The following is a 15,287-nucleotide window of genomic DNA, read 5'->3' as shown; positions in this document are numbered from 1 at the left end:
GTTCCTGGAACCAATCCCCCATGGATACCAAGGGACAACTGTGTTCTATGGACAGAATATGTTACAACTGTGTTTCCCTAACATTTCCAAAGCATTCATATTGGTTCCAGTTTCCTCACGTAGAACATCTTTTTCCACAGGTGCCCCCAGTTGACCTAAGCATCACCCAAGTAACCGAAATAACACATCCCTTCTCACCAGGTTTTGGAACATACTCTCTTGAGATTTTGACTCTATTAATGGAGATAATGTCATTGGTATGCTAGTTCTTGGACAGGTGGGGCTGCAGCTACTTTTCATTTGTTTAAATCTAACAGCCATGGAGCAGGAACAGACAACATAAAATATAGAGGGAGCAACAGACGCCTGGTGAGAATGAAATGGAAACTCTCAATGTGAGGGATCCAGGGTGGGTTAACATGGAAACCACCCTGGAGGGGCTAAGGCTGGTGATGGGCTCTGCTCGGCCACCAGTGACAAGGGCAGTCTCCAGCTCATGCAGAAAACTTAAGCTTAACGTCTCTATAGAATTTTCCTCCAACTGTCTGTCTTGGCTTTTTAGATCATAACCACACAACTCTGAAAATCTCCTTTCATGAGCGCGCCTGTAAAAAGTGCCTTCACGAAGGAAAAAGGTAGAGTTTCGGAGATCCACCAGGGGGCGCTCTCTGGGGCCTGGGGGTGTGCTGCATGCAAAGCTGGGCGTCCAGACAACCGTGCTGGCAGGACAAGTGGGCTTCCTTGGCCTGGAGCGGAAAGCGGGTCTGCATCAAATAGGAAACTCCCCAGGCAAGGGGAGAGGCCTGACCCTCCGTGCGTCCCACAGCAGATAATTGGATTTCGTATCTGTATAAGACTAAGTTTCCAGACCTTATAGAGAACCCTGCTTCTTAGGACTTAAAGCTGACCCCATCTTCCTTAAGGCGTGGAATTTGCCAGGAGAAACTACAATAAGCTTTTCGTAAGATGTATAAATTCACAAAAGTGATACTCACAAAACACATCTCCCAGAAGTCTTTGCTCCTCCTGCACATGGCTTGCCAGTGCTTTCTCATCTCTTTTCTCTTCTTCCAGCCCCTCTTTCTTCCTCTCTTCATTCCTCTTTTTTTCTCCATGAGGGTTCCCATCTCTGGAAATGCTCTCTTCAGAGTTGAAGGGCTCCGAGTCAACCTTAGGGACAGGAGTCCCCCCAGGTTCTGCGATGTTTTTCATTTTTACCTTCTTTTTCATGTTATTTTTGTGAGCAAGCAACTTCTTGATTCTGTCTTTGATGGTACCAGGTGCTCTGAGGAATTCCTTCACAGAATTTTCAGGGATAACTAAAACCAACAGTAAAAGAGAAGTTCCACATTGGCCAATAATTAGATCTCTCACGAAGAATGGAGCATTTAAAAAGCGTCAAAGTGCAGTACATGAATGCTTCCAGAATCAATACATATGAGGCTCAACCATTTGATATTTTAGGATATGTCTGCATCTGTTTTAAGCAGTTCCAGTGTTATGGGTTTTTTTGTTGTTGTTGTTTTGCTGTACGCGGGCCTCTCACTGTTGTGGCCTCTCCCGTTGCGGATCACAGGCTCAGGACGAGCAGGCTCAGAGGCCATGGCTCACGGGCCCAGCCGCTCCGCGGCATGTGGGATCTTCCCGTGTCCCCTGCATCGGCAGGCGGACTCTCAAGCAGTGTGCCACCCGGGAAGCCCATGGTAGGATCTTAACTACCTTAATTGTTAGAGGACAAACTTTTGTTTTGCTTCAGAGACTATGATAATGAAATACCTGCTCCTACCAAGCTGGGCTACAGATTCCAACGTGATGGATTTTCCAGGATCCTCTAATATTTCTGTTTCCACAGTGGTATTCGCCAAAGCTGCTGTTGCCCAGGTGGCCCTGTAATTTGTTTAACTGTGATATTCAAAGATTATGGCTAACATTATGTTGAACCATAGAAATTGCCAATAATGGGCCATTTGTGACCTATAAAATGGGGATTTTTTATTCAATGTATACGTACATAATTTTTCTTCCCTGTTCTCTCTCTCCTTTGAATTTCTTCACCTCAATCAACTACTATGAAAAGCTAAATGATTTTACTTACTATTTGTAAAGAGGCATCTATATTTACTGTTTTACATTCATTTCCTATTTCTCATCACTAAATTAAATTCTTTTTTAAAATGTGCCTTTAAATAGACTGACAGACATAGAAAACAAAATTATGATAACTAAAGGGGAAAGGGAGGAATAAATTAGGAGTTTGGGATTAACAGATATACACTACTATATATAAAATAGATAAATAACAAGGACCTACTGTATAGCACAGGGAACTATATTCAATATCTTGTAATGGGGCTTCCCTGGTGGCACAGTGGTTGAGAATCCGCCTGCCAATGCAGGGGACACAGGTTTGAGCCCTGGTCCAGGAAGATCCCACATGCCTCAGAGCAACTAAGCCCGTTCACCACAACTACTGAGCCTGTGCTGTAGAGCCCATGAACCACAACTACTGAGCCCACATGCCACAACTACTGAAGCCTGTGTGCCTAAAGCCCACGCTCCACAACGAGAAGCCACTGCAGTGAGAAGCCCATGCACCACAACAAAGAGTAGCCCTCACGCGCGGCAACTAGAAAAAACCCGTGCACAGCAACAAAGACCCAATGCAGCCAAAAATAAATAAATAAATTTATTTTTAAAAAATCTTGTAATAACCTATAATGGAAAAGAATCTGAAAAAGTATATGTGTGTGTGTGTGTGTGTTTATGTATAACTGAATCACTTTGCTCTACACCTGAAACAAACACAACATTGTAAATCAACTATACTTCAATTTAAAAAAATACAAACAATATGGATAAAAACAAACTCTCCTTTGACCATCATCCCCAATTCTAGAGCTCTCCCCAGAGCTAAGCACTGTTATCAGGGTAGAAAGCATCCTTCAGGCTTTGTCCACACTATTCATTCTGGTTCACATAAATGGACTCATACTCTCTGTACTATTTGACAACTGCTTTTTTATTCGTGAATGTCTGGAGATACTGTCATGTTTGTATATATAAATAGTTCTACCTTAAAAAATGTACCTCTAGGGTGATTCCTCATACTCCCCAGTGGATCAATGACCACTGGGGGAAAATGTTAGTGTAGAACTTGAGAGGTAGAAAACAAAGGTCTTTTAGCCCAGCATCTTTGTTTTGTAGATGAGGCAACTGGGCAACGTTAAATGACTTGTTCAATGTAACTCAGCTACCCAGGGGACTGCAGAAAAAAACCACGGGGCAGAGCTAGCTTTGAGGGTAAAGCAGATGAATGAGTCTTTTTCCAGTCCTATTTCCATGACATGTTTCTTCCTACTTTAGGGTTAAGGTTTACTTTTCTCTAACTGCCTCAAATTCCTCGAGATCTAGAGTCTAAAGATGCATGCCCCCTTTCTGGGGATCTACTAGTGATAATAAAGAGTATTCAACTACATACTACTATATATAAAGTAGATAAAAAATAAGGACCCACTGTACAGCACAAGGAACTATATTCAATAATTTTGTAATAACCTATAATAGAAAGGAATCTGAAAAAGAATATATATGTATAAATATATATATATATGCATCACTTTGTTGTATATACCTGAAACTAATACAACATTGTATATCAACTATACTTCAATAATAAAAAAAGAATATCCAAACTGATGTGAAAAAGTAATTTAAAGGAATTCCCTGGAGGTCCAGTGGTTAGGACTCCACGCTTTCACTCTCGAAGGCCCAGGTTCAATCCTTGGTTGGGGAACTAAGATTTTGCAAGCCACCTGGTGTGGCCAAAAAATTTTTTTAAAGTTATTTAAAAAGATTAAAAACCCCGACCTTTAAAATCAAATATATTGTCCTTTTATAAAACATCTAGGGATGTGCTAGTCTAAGACTAACCAAAAAGGGTCTAATACCACTGAACCAATTCACTCAATTCTACAACCTGGATAGAGTTCAGAGGGAAATGAAATAAGGGAGTAGGCACCAATGTCAGTGTCCAAAAAGAATATTACAAAAAGACCTTGGATTGAGAGTTTGTTAGAATATTTTTCTTGGCACTATTTTAATCTCTTCTTCTCAGTTCCTTCTCCAACATTTGGCTGATTAGCTCTGTACCAAAATGGTAGAAAAATAAATAAGAAGAGGTCCACAATATTTTGAGTAATCAAAAGGAAAAAGAAAAATGCTTTGACAATATATATATTCCTAATTAATACATTGCTCTTACTTTGAAATCAATCTAAGGTTGTGATGACAAGAGGTACATTTCCCTTTTCAATGAAATGTCCTAGTTATTTATCAGTGTGACAGCCTGTAGTTACAGGTTCAAAACCAATGACTACTAATACAAATAATCCATCATTATTCATTTTCGTGAACTTCAGATGGCCTGTTTCAGCTGATTTGCCAGAAGTTGCATAAGCTCTGATTGTAATGTGCATATATACACCTTCCTCTGAAGGCCCCACTGTGCAATTCTGTCTAAGGGTCTCTGATTCTTTTCCCAGGACCCAGCATTAAAAATTAACAGGAAATACCTATTCCCTGGAAATTTCCTTTATGCAGTCAGTAACTTAACACTGAAGACCTTTAATAAATAATGAGGAAAAATAAATAAATAAATAAATAATGAGGAGAGGGTTTCAGTCCACACCAGGCAAACTTAACCTAAAAATCTGCCTTTGTTTTCTGCTTTGAAGTTTTGATTTTTCCTATTGAAAAAAATAAATAAATAAAACCATCACAACATTTGTGGTGCCAACAATTTCACTCCTTCAGTATGTAAAGAGCTGGGGCAAGGATAAAGCAAACTATGCATATGCATGACTATGAATGGATACATCTGGCTGTATCTAGGTGTTGTTATTTCAAATAAGACACAGCTGATGACTGTTTCTCTTGAAAATTTCTTGATTAGCGCAACATCTTTTTGAGAATATACAAATATGGGAGGAAGTTGCCGTAGGAGGGACTGGCACATTTGGGGATCTTAGACATAAAAACAGGGAATTCCAGAGTTTTCAGATTCACAGGCCAGTCTTCTGTAAATGAGGTTGACAATTTCTCTTTCAGAGCGATCTGAGATTTCTCTAAATGTCCACTTTGTCAACAACTCTACTTACCTGAAAATCCTCGGTTTGCTTAGAGAAGACCACTATGATGTGAGAACATCTTTCCCAGGAGGAACATGACTTTAACATTCATTTATCTGTGCCAGGTTCACCAGATGATCTCCTATCACCTGTCAGGAGAAACTCTCCTCTCATCTGAGCTTTGGGCAGAGAGGCTTAATCATGACTGCCCATCTGGTCTTGGGCAGAGAGGTTTAATCATGACTGAGGAACGTACTGTACCATGAGATGCAGGCATCGGGAAGGGGCTAGGATAGCAGAGAAGCTGACCCAGGAGAGTTTGCTGGGGAGGGGCCCCCTAAATGTGCCCACCCCAGAGGAGTAGCCATGGGTCACGGACACATCTATCCTGCCTTCAGGAACACAGACCTGGAGCTCAGTTTCCTGGGTATGACTCCCAAGTCCCCACACCTTCTAGTCCTATGTCCTCAAGCCCATATTTAACTTCTCTTTGCCTCAGTCTCCCCATTTATAAAGCTGGGATAAGAAGAGGGTATTTGTGAGGCTGAAATGAGTGAACACATGTCAGTTACTAAGATTAGTACCTGATATACATTTGGCCTGTGTTTGCTATTATTTTTAGATTTCATCACCAGAATGCTGAAAATCTTCTATTGAGATAAAAAAAAAATTTCCAGGCCATACCTCCAAACTTCTGTTTATGTCATTACTGAAAGAAAAAATATTCAATGACCTGGTTGCAGCGACACCTATGCTCTTGAATATGCTCTGTATAAACTGAATTAATAATGACTAAAGCATATTTCTAATGACTAAAGAAGCCTGCTTTCCAATGGGAACAATTGTTGAATTTTGGCAAAGAAGCCATTACCACTATTACTCCTACTACTAGTGCATGGTTATCGAATATTTAATACATTCTGGGCTGGAGCTAAGCCCTATATATGAATGTTTATTGATTATGTATGGATGATTTTATGTAACCGTCAAAACAATATTATGGGCCAGATACTATTATGTATATTTTGTAGATGTGGAAACTGAGACAGTGAAAGGTTAAATAGTTTCAGTCCACAGGCAGTAGGCTAGGGAGCAAGGAATCAAGCCAAGGCAATTTGATTCCAGAAGCCACGCTCCTGGTAACTAAATGACTTTAGGTCCTTTCCTAAATTGACTGGTACTACCCAAGTCGGGTAGTGGTAAAATTTTGATTTCCTTAGAATGACACATAGCTGCTGTCAAATTAAGACCAAATTATCGAACAGTGTATTATTAATACTAACATATGTTACAACAGTAAAAGAAAATACATACATCGACATTTAGGTTGCTTTGTCCTTTGGGTACAGATGGTACATAAGGATAATTGACTAACTCTTCTTCTGTACTGCCACATAGGGCCTAAACTTTCCCCAAAACAGTGAACTCATAATAAAAGTTGCTATGTTATTATATAATAGCAATTCACATGGATACAAATGTATTTTACAACATAGCATTTTATAATGCTGGATACTAATTGGATGCAATTCTCTCATTTTTGTATGACTTTTCTTTGCACATAAGGGAGGATTTTTTGGCCATCCTTTAAGCAATGTGTGTTAAGACTGTAAGATCAATTTTCAAAAGAGACATGGCTGTTTATTTTACAGAGAATCAATCAAACCAGGATGGAAAAGACTGGGCAAGTAATACAGTGAATGACCCAAAGATAATTTTCTCTTGTAAATAAATATTCTGGTGGAAGACTAAAGAAATGATTCTGCTGCAGAATGGATAGTAACAAAATGAATGATTTTCAGATATCAAACAGAACATTGTGATGCATTTGAGGTTTCCAAGAATCAATAAAAATTTGTTTTACCCACCCCTCTCCACTAAGCTTAGAGTTGGATGGTCAAAGAAAAATGTAAGTTTTCTTGACATAAGAAATGTTTGGGCTGACCAAAATATACAAACAGCTCATGCAGTTCTATGTCAAAAAAATAAACAACCCAATCAAAAAATGGGCAGAAGACCTAAACAGACGTTTCTCCAAAGACATACAGATGGCCAAAACGCACGTGAAAAGATACTTGACATCACTAATTATCAGAGAAATGCAAATCAAAACTACAACGAGGTTCACCTCACACCAGTCTTGATGGCCATCATCAAAACATCTACAAACAATAAATGCTGGAGAGGGTGTGGACAAAAGGAAACTCTCTTACTCTGTTGGTGGGAATGTAAATTGGTACAGCCACCATGGAGAACAGTATGGAGGTTCCTTAAAAAACTAAAAATAGAGCTACCATACAATCCAGCAATCCCACTCCTGGGCATATATCTAGAGAAAACCATAATTCAAAAAGATACACACACCCCAATGATCACTGCAGCACTATTTACAATAGCCAAGACATGGAAGCAACCTAAATGTCCATCGACAGATGAATGGAAAAAGAAGATGTGATACATATATACAGTGGAATATTACTCAGTCATAAAAATGAAAAAATAATGCCTTTGCAGCAACATGGATGGACCTAGAGATTATCATACTAAGTAAAGAAGTCAGAGAAAGACAAATATCATACGATATCATTTATATGTGGAATCTAAAAAAATGATACAAATGAACTTATATACAAAACAGAAACAGACTTACAGACTTCAAAAACAAACTTATGGTTACTAAAGGGGAAAGGTGGGGGAGGATAAATTAGGAGTTTGGGATTAACACACACACACTACTATATATAAAATAGATAATCAACAAGGACTTACTGTATAGCACAGGGAACTCTACTCAATGTTCTGTGATAACCTATGTGAGAAAAGAATCTGAAAAAGAATGAATATATGTATAACTAAATCACTTTGCTGTACACCTGAAACTAATACAACATTGTAAATTGCCAATACTCCAATAAATTTTTTTTAAAACAGAAATGTTTGGGTTGATGTAGGATTTATGATTTCTAAACATTGGGCTACAACATTGAAAATGTGGGTTGCAAACAGCTACCCACTTGCATGCTTAAATACAGTGTCTTCATTTCGATGTTGATAACACACTGTGGTTTCAAGAGGGAGCAAATGATTGAGAAGGAAGAGGACACCGGATTTACTCTGGCCAGTTCTACCTAATCCCTTTGATTCTTTAGCTTGCGGGCAGGGGTGGGTACGTGGAGATGAGTTGCCCACTTACTGACAAAAGTGTTTTCCCAAGGCATTTTTTTTTTCTCTGCACGGCATTTTTTTTTTTTTTGCATTCACTTTTACAGGATTTCAGAGTCAAGAGCAGCTAGACCTTAACGAATATGATTGAAATTGTGCTAATAACAATCACAGCCTGAGCTAACTTTATTAAGCATCTACTATGTGCCCAGCTCTCTCCACTGATATTAATTACCTCATTCAAATCTCGCAACGAACCTATGAGAGAGCTACCAGGAGGAATGTGGGCTCCCCCAAAGCAGAACCCGAGAGGAGGATTTGGGTGCAGGTGGTTTACTTAGGAGATGGCTCCAGGAGGTAGAAGTGAGGGAAACGGCACAGTGAGATGGGAAGGGAGAAAAGTCGAAAAGGTACCTCAATGGGCAGGTAATCACTGTGGGTGACTTTGGCTCAGTCCTGCAGGGGACATTTGGAAACCAGCATAGAACCCACCTCAGAACTGTTCCACTGTACAGGGGAAGCTGGGGGATTTACGCACAGACCCCTGGTTTTCACTGCTTGAGGACTGTCCCCAGGGGTATGAACTCAGGGGTGTACCTACCGGGGGATGGGCACCCTCTAGAGGAAGCCACAAGGCCACGATGCAGAGAGAGTCCATGGCACCAGGGCTCGGGGCATGCACAGAACTGTCCACCTGCATCATTGAAATTAGGGGTCTCCAAGGGACTGTGGCCTGGACCCTTATAAGCACCCACCACAGGACCACCAGGAGGTGGATAGGAGGAAAATGAGTTTAGAGGGGTGGAGCAACTTGCGAAAGGTCACAGCCAGCATGGGGCACAGCTCAGATTCAAGTTCAGGCCTTCCTCGCCCCTGACCATCACACGGCTTGAGACAAGTGAGGCCGGAACAGACATGTGCAAATTTGGTGGCGTGAAGGAGCCCTTGACCACTGATCCTATGTGGAAAGCTGACTTATTCCATCTCTTCTCTGAGGGCCTCTCAAAATATGGCATCTTTCCCCCCCATCCTGCCAATGCACAGTCCTGCAGAGGCAGACAGTCTCTCTCTCTTTGAATAAAGTTTCAGAAGGACACCATGGGCACATCTACAGAGGGACAGAAACCATAGAGTCAAGACTGAGTAGCCACTGAATCCCAACTCCAGCCCAGGGTGGGAGTCCCTCCCAGAGGCCCCGGTCCCCACTCCACGGGGTCCCCTGTTCCACTCTGAGATACCCAGTGGGAAAATCTGTAAGAGAGAATGCAACCCCACCCACTGGCCTTTGTCAGCTTTGGGAAGGCAATTTTATTTTACATTCATCAAGATATTTATAGGCACAATGTCTGCTTTTCAACATTTTTTTTCCCCTTCCAGGTTAAATGCTGTCCGGTTCTTTTGCCAGTTCTTCAAAGAATGTGATTTTCAGACTCATTTTCTTTGCTTATATTCTTCTGTACATCATCTCGTCCAGCGCCGCTGGGGTATGGTGAACATTTTATGGGTGTGGGGCTCAGTGTCCGTCATGGTGTGGACCATTCATTTTTCCCATCACTGAGTGGCTGCTCTGTTGTGTCACTGGGAGCATCAGCCAGATTGGGGCACGGGATGGGATACAGGTCAAGGGACCACTTGCGACCGTATTTTTTGGAACATGTGGGAAAGCTGTTAAGGGGCCTGTGAGAGAGTAGGGTCAGGGCAGTTAACAAATCTAGGCACGTGATGAGCCAGTGCTAAAAGGCACATGATCAGAGGATAAACCTGGATGACTAAACACAGTGGGACACGGTTGGCCAGGGGAGGGACGGTGCTGTAATCGTTGCTGGCTTGTCTTGGTAGACATTCTGGGGTCTCACCATGATCTCTAGTTTTCTTCTCTTTCGGGATGCACAGCAGGATTATATATATTTTTGCCCCTGATTCCAAGCTGAATTAATTAAGAGCTGGTGGGTGACTGTCCACGCTTCTTTCCGTGCTGTGACAAACCCTACGGCCTGAGATTGATACCGTGGTACCATAAGATGGTGGGACCTCTGTCAGCCTGGGTTCCTAAGTGACAACATGGAGGAGAAACACCCTGACAACTCTCTCCAGATATAGCATGAGTGACAAAGAAACTGTGATTGTTGTTGTAGCTGTTGACAGCAGTGACATCTTCTTGTTATATAGTCAGTGTATCAATTTCAGTGTTTACCACCTAGCATTGAGGAATTCAGCAGCAAGAACCACGGGACTCTGCTAGCCAACAAAAAAGTGAATACAGGCTTGAGGAGCATGATAAAGTGACATCAGCTCCATACTTGGTTTCGGTTGTGCATTCTGGAAAAAGTCATGATTCACATGGTTAAAAACCTTATGTGGCTCTGGGCCACTGGCAACTCGGGATTGCTCGTTACTGAGCCATAACCTAGCCTATCCCAAGAGATACATTTGCTCAGTGTCATTTGTCCTCAAATCTTATTTTTGGTATTTGAAAATACGTTGTGACCAGAAGAACCTCTAGAACGTTTGCTGTACTTTAAGCACAGTGCCTGTGACTTCCATGAAAATTGGAGATGTGGTCTGAAAAGCCAAGGAGACAAGCCTGAGGAAGAGTTAAGCTTCCAAACACTGTGTGCATGCATTTCACAACTCCCAAACACACACACACACACACACACACACACACACACACACACAGAGCGGGAGGAACAGGAGAGAGACATGCAGAAAATTCTTTATGGGGAATAGCGAAGACACCATGATCAAGTGTACTTACAGAACACTTAAGTCCACTGCCTTTATATCCCTGCTTAAACTTACACTTGAAGGATCCTTGGGTATTGAGGCAATTGGCATGGAGGCTGTACATATGGGTATTTGCAGCACATTCATTTATATCTAAAAATGTGAATGGCCCCATGAATAATCTTGTGGTAACAGCACTTGCTGAAAGACTATCCCTTGAACTCGAGTAACTCCAGGGTCAACCACTCCACATTGCCAGTGAACCCTGTGTGGCCTGGGAACCGAGAGGTGTTGAAGACTCCCAGGGCCTTGGCCCAGAGCCCTGGCTTTGCCTGACGCCCAGTAGGTAGGGAATGTGTCTGCAGCTCGCCTTCCCCACCACAACCTCATTTCCTGCTTATCAGCACTACTGAAATCTTTAAGATATTCGGGTGTGATTTCTTAACTTTTTCACCAGCCTAACTTAGAACTAAATAACAATATCAGAAACTAAATTCTATACATGGAAGGGCTTGGAACTCCTAAACAGCAAAGAACAAGATGGGCTAGCAACCACTGACATCATCTGAAAAATCTGAACATTTTGTTCAAAGGCCGCTAGGAGCAGGGGGTCAGGCTGGTCTGAGCTTGTCTGCTAGGTTTAGACTAGGAAAGTTTGCTGAATTCCACCCAAGCGAGAATTTCCTTGGCCCTCTTCTCTCTCGACTTTCTTTCTATACTTAACATATGCACACAAAATAGGCTATTGTTTTTAACTTAGGCACAAGGGGGCTCAGGTGCTAACTTTAATCACTTTTCAAATCACAAAGATTTATTTCCCTGGACAGCTCTCCATGTGGACTCCCACCCTGTCCAATGGCACCTCCCTTTAGGTATCAGGAAAGAGCCTCCTAGTTTGTGACATAGCCCGGCTGCACTACAGAGCTGGAGGGGTCTGTAGCAGCGCATAGGACCCTAGCCCACAAGAAATGGTGATTTTATGAGCCGGTCCAGGATGGCTTCTGAGCTTGAGGGAAGAGCAATGGAGGCTTCATAAGACAGTTCAAAACCCAGGAACCGAGTGTTGCCCCAACATGAGATTACACAGGACACATCCTGGGCAGCTCTGAGTGTAGAATGGAAAGAAATACTACTTTTCCCCCCAATGTTAGCATTCCATGTTATGCACACGTTTGTTACGTGCATATTATGTAAACAGGAATCTACAGGAAGCCTGGTTGTCCCTTCACTGCAGGACAAGCCCCATCCACGTTCTATCAAGGGCAATAGGAAGGTGTCCAAGGGCTCCCCAAATGCCTTGCTCATTGAGACTTGGAATTCCTTCCCTAAGGGACAGGATCTTCTATTTCACCCAGATCAGGCGGATAGCTGAGTGATACCTGAATCTAATCAGCATGATCTTGGTGACCCTGTGGAGCTTGAACGATGGAAGGGCTGAAGGAGGAGAGAGGAAACTGCACATGCCTTCATCTCCGTTATACGTTTTTCTAGTCACTCCTGAAGCAAACTTATGAACAGGCCACTGAGATCAAGGTTAAGCAGGCCTTATTTTTCCTTTTATCAAATATAAATATGCTTCATGGTTCCCATTTTTAGCTATACCTAGAGACAGAACCAAAAATATAAACAAAACAAAACCAACCAATTTTTTAAAAAAAACCCACAAAAATCATCTCAAGCTATTTACCTCCATAATAGAGCTACAGAGACTAAAGTTCCTTACTTTAAATCTTGATGGACCTAAATTCATATAATTCATGTCATCAGAATTCCTTAAATGCCAAAAACTTAAAAAAATATAACCTTTTCTGTGTTGTTAAGCTGGTCAGTACAGTAGATGGTTCAACTAATAGACTGAACTGATGTCAAAATATCTGTAGAGAAAGCCTACAGGTTTGATGCGGAGAGGAAAAAATAATAGGTGCCACCAATTCTTACCTACACAGTCATGTCGACCACTGAGATATTTTAGTTCAAAACCAACATGACATTTGCAATAGTAGCTTCCAAATGTGTTTGCACATCTTCGATCGTGGGGGCAGACGGCTTTATCCGAGGCACATTCATCAGTATCTAGGATGGAGAACCAGGAGATGTCAGGGATAGCAAGAAAGCACTGTCCCTCCAAAATACTCTCATGCACTCACCCACAGCACACAGCACACATGGGCACATGCAGCTTCTTCATTGGAAAACTCTGATTATTAGGGTACCAACATCCAGGAAGTGTTGTAGATCCCTGAGACACACTCACTGCCTTTCTATCACTTCGTACAACTTGTTTTAGAGTCATTATCTCACTGTAATGGCATTACTTGTATTCACATTTTCTCTCTCTTTAGGGCCTGCCTTTTCTGGGGCAGGGAGCGTATGGCTGGCACTTACGACTTACATTTTTATGAAGGAATTATTATTTTTCCAGCTATGGATATTGTATGGCAAACCCAATACACAAACATTTAAATTTTGCATTTTACAAAAGAATTATTTCATTAGCAAACTTCTCCAAATCCTGCCATATTGTCCCAAGTCACAGAAACGTGGTTTCCTAAGAATGCACCTATACATAAATTGTGGGTCAAGTGGAATGATGTGATGATGCAACTTCAGCAGACAAGAGGCTTCCTTCCTTTTCTACCGTGGAAAGTCACGTCACAGAGGGGCTGACTGCTATGCTGACCAAACCATTAAGACTCAGACTTTGCCTTAACTTTCAGATGTCAAATGAAATAGATTTGGAACTGTGGTTAAACATGCAGCTTGGTGCTGGCTTATTGTTCCTTTTGCATTCTTAAAATAATTAATAAATGTTGGATTGACCAGAATTATTTTTGAGGGATCACTTTTGTACACATCATGTTTCTCCTCTAAAAAAATGGTACCCAACAAGTCAAAGAGGTGGGCGACAATTTGGATTCAGTTTGGTCAAGAATTAGCCTTGCCATATAAATCTGATTTTACTAGAGTACTAAATCCTGTGAATCGAATTAAATCTTGGACTACTCTCAAAGAACAGAACCAAATTTTTAATTTACACAGATTTTTTTAAAAGTGTTTAACTGATTTAGGATCTATTTGGCTGAGCTTTCTAAGTGAGGTTTATCAAGTTATGTACATTTAGGGTAAATAAACACCAACCACCTCGACTAAAAATATTTCTATTGTGGTACAGAAGTTAGAATATTAAATCATACTGCTATTTGCTTATTTAAATCAAAAGAGGTTAAGAACTCTTTCAACATTCTATTTGGTTTGACATCCTATATTAATGCTATGTGCTCACTTGGTCTAAGTATTATGTATCTTTAGTGCGATTTAGTTAAATACAGCACTACGAGTATATACAAGTTGATAGTTGAAGTAAAAAGTGCAGGGTAAACAGCCAAAATTAAAATTACTTTTATCTTTTTTCACTATGGCATTGGGCAATCCAAAAATTATAGAGAAGTGTTCTTTCTAGCGTCACAAAGTGTGTCTAGAGCATATGTGGTTATAAACATTGTCTTAGAAATGGACATAAACCTTTTGTTTTAGAAGCTTTCAATGTCTAGTCAACAAGTAGGTTGTGATGAATGAAAAAGGAGGAATTCAGTAAAGGGAGAAGTCAGGGGAGGAGGTGATTCAGGTTGCTCTGCCTATACAAGCTCTTCCATTTATGGCCAGGCAGAATCCTGAGGATGGACACAGACAGTGCTGCCCCTCTTCTGTGTCTCTACAGCCATACTGGCAGTTTGTCATGGCACACGTCCTAGAGTCTGCAAAAGGAGGCACAGATTAGCCTTTCCCCCACGAGATGATAAAAAGTACTTACAGACCAAGAAATGATCTCTAATCTCTGGGACATGAAGTGTAATACATGGAATGGTATTAGAGGATAAGCTTCATCGTCTGAGTCCCAAATGGAGAGCCAAATGGAATCTGGGCAGGGGTGGTGTCTTGGTGGCCCCATGGTCTATTTTGTTGGCCAATTCATTGCATTTGACTGTCTTTAGGCTGAGCATGCACCACTCAGTTACCAAAGACGGCACCACTCTCTCTTCCCATTCAAGCTCTAATCACTCCTTTATGTCACCTGGCTGGTCTCTATTATTGGCTGAAATGCAACCTCTGATGTAGATGATTCATCTGAATAAATAGAGGAAAAGAATGCAAATTCTAGCCATCTCTCCATTCATATCTAGCCTCAGTGAGTGTCACTTGAGTCACAAAACCTTGTCTTTTAGGTGCCTATATTAAAACATGTAGCAGATAAGACTGATCAGCTACCTGAAA

At 41.3% G+C, this 15,287-nt stretch overlaps 1 protein-coding gene across 1 annotated transcript in view; it reads right to left on the bottom strand.

Annotated features, from left to right (window-relative positions):
* EGFL6 (EGF like domain multiple 6) overlaps positions 1 to 15,059 on the bottom strand; it is a 28,555-nt gene extending 13,496 nt beyond the window's left edge. Inside the window, 5 exon segments of the mRNA XM_029241232.1 lie at positions 996 to 1,319; positions 11,043 to 11,168; positions 12,954 to 13,088; positions 14,651 to 14,770; positions 15,032 to 15,059. Coding sequence (XP_029097065.1) covers positions 996 to 1,319; positions 11,043 to 11,168; positions 12,954 to 13,088; positions 14,651 to 14,770; positions 15,032 to 15,059 — 733 coding nt within the window.
* Between the last annotated feature and the right edge of the window lie 228 nt (positions 15,060 to 15,287).

The sequence above is a fragment of the Monodon monoceros genome, unplaced genomic scaffold (genome assembly GCF_005190385.1).
Source record: "Monodon monoceros isolate NGI ecotype Baffin Bay Population unplaced genomic scaffold, NGI_Narwhal_1 Super_Scaffold_22, whole genome shotgun sequence".
NCBI classification, from domain to species: domain Eukaryota; kingdom Metazoa; phylum Chordata; class Mammalia; order Artiodactyla; family Monodontidae; genus Monodon; species Monodon monoceros.
This window is presented reverse-complemented; position numbering and strand designations above follow the sequence as displayed.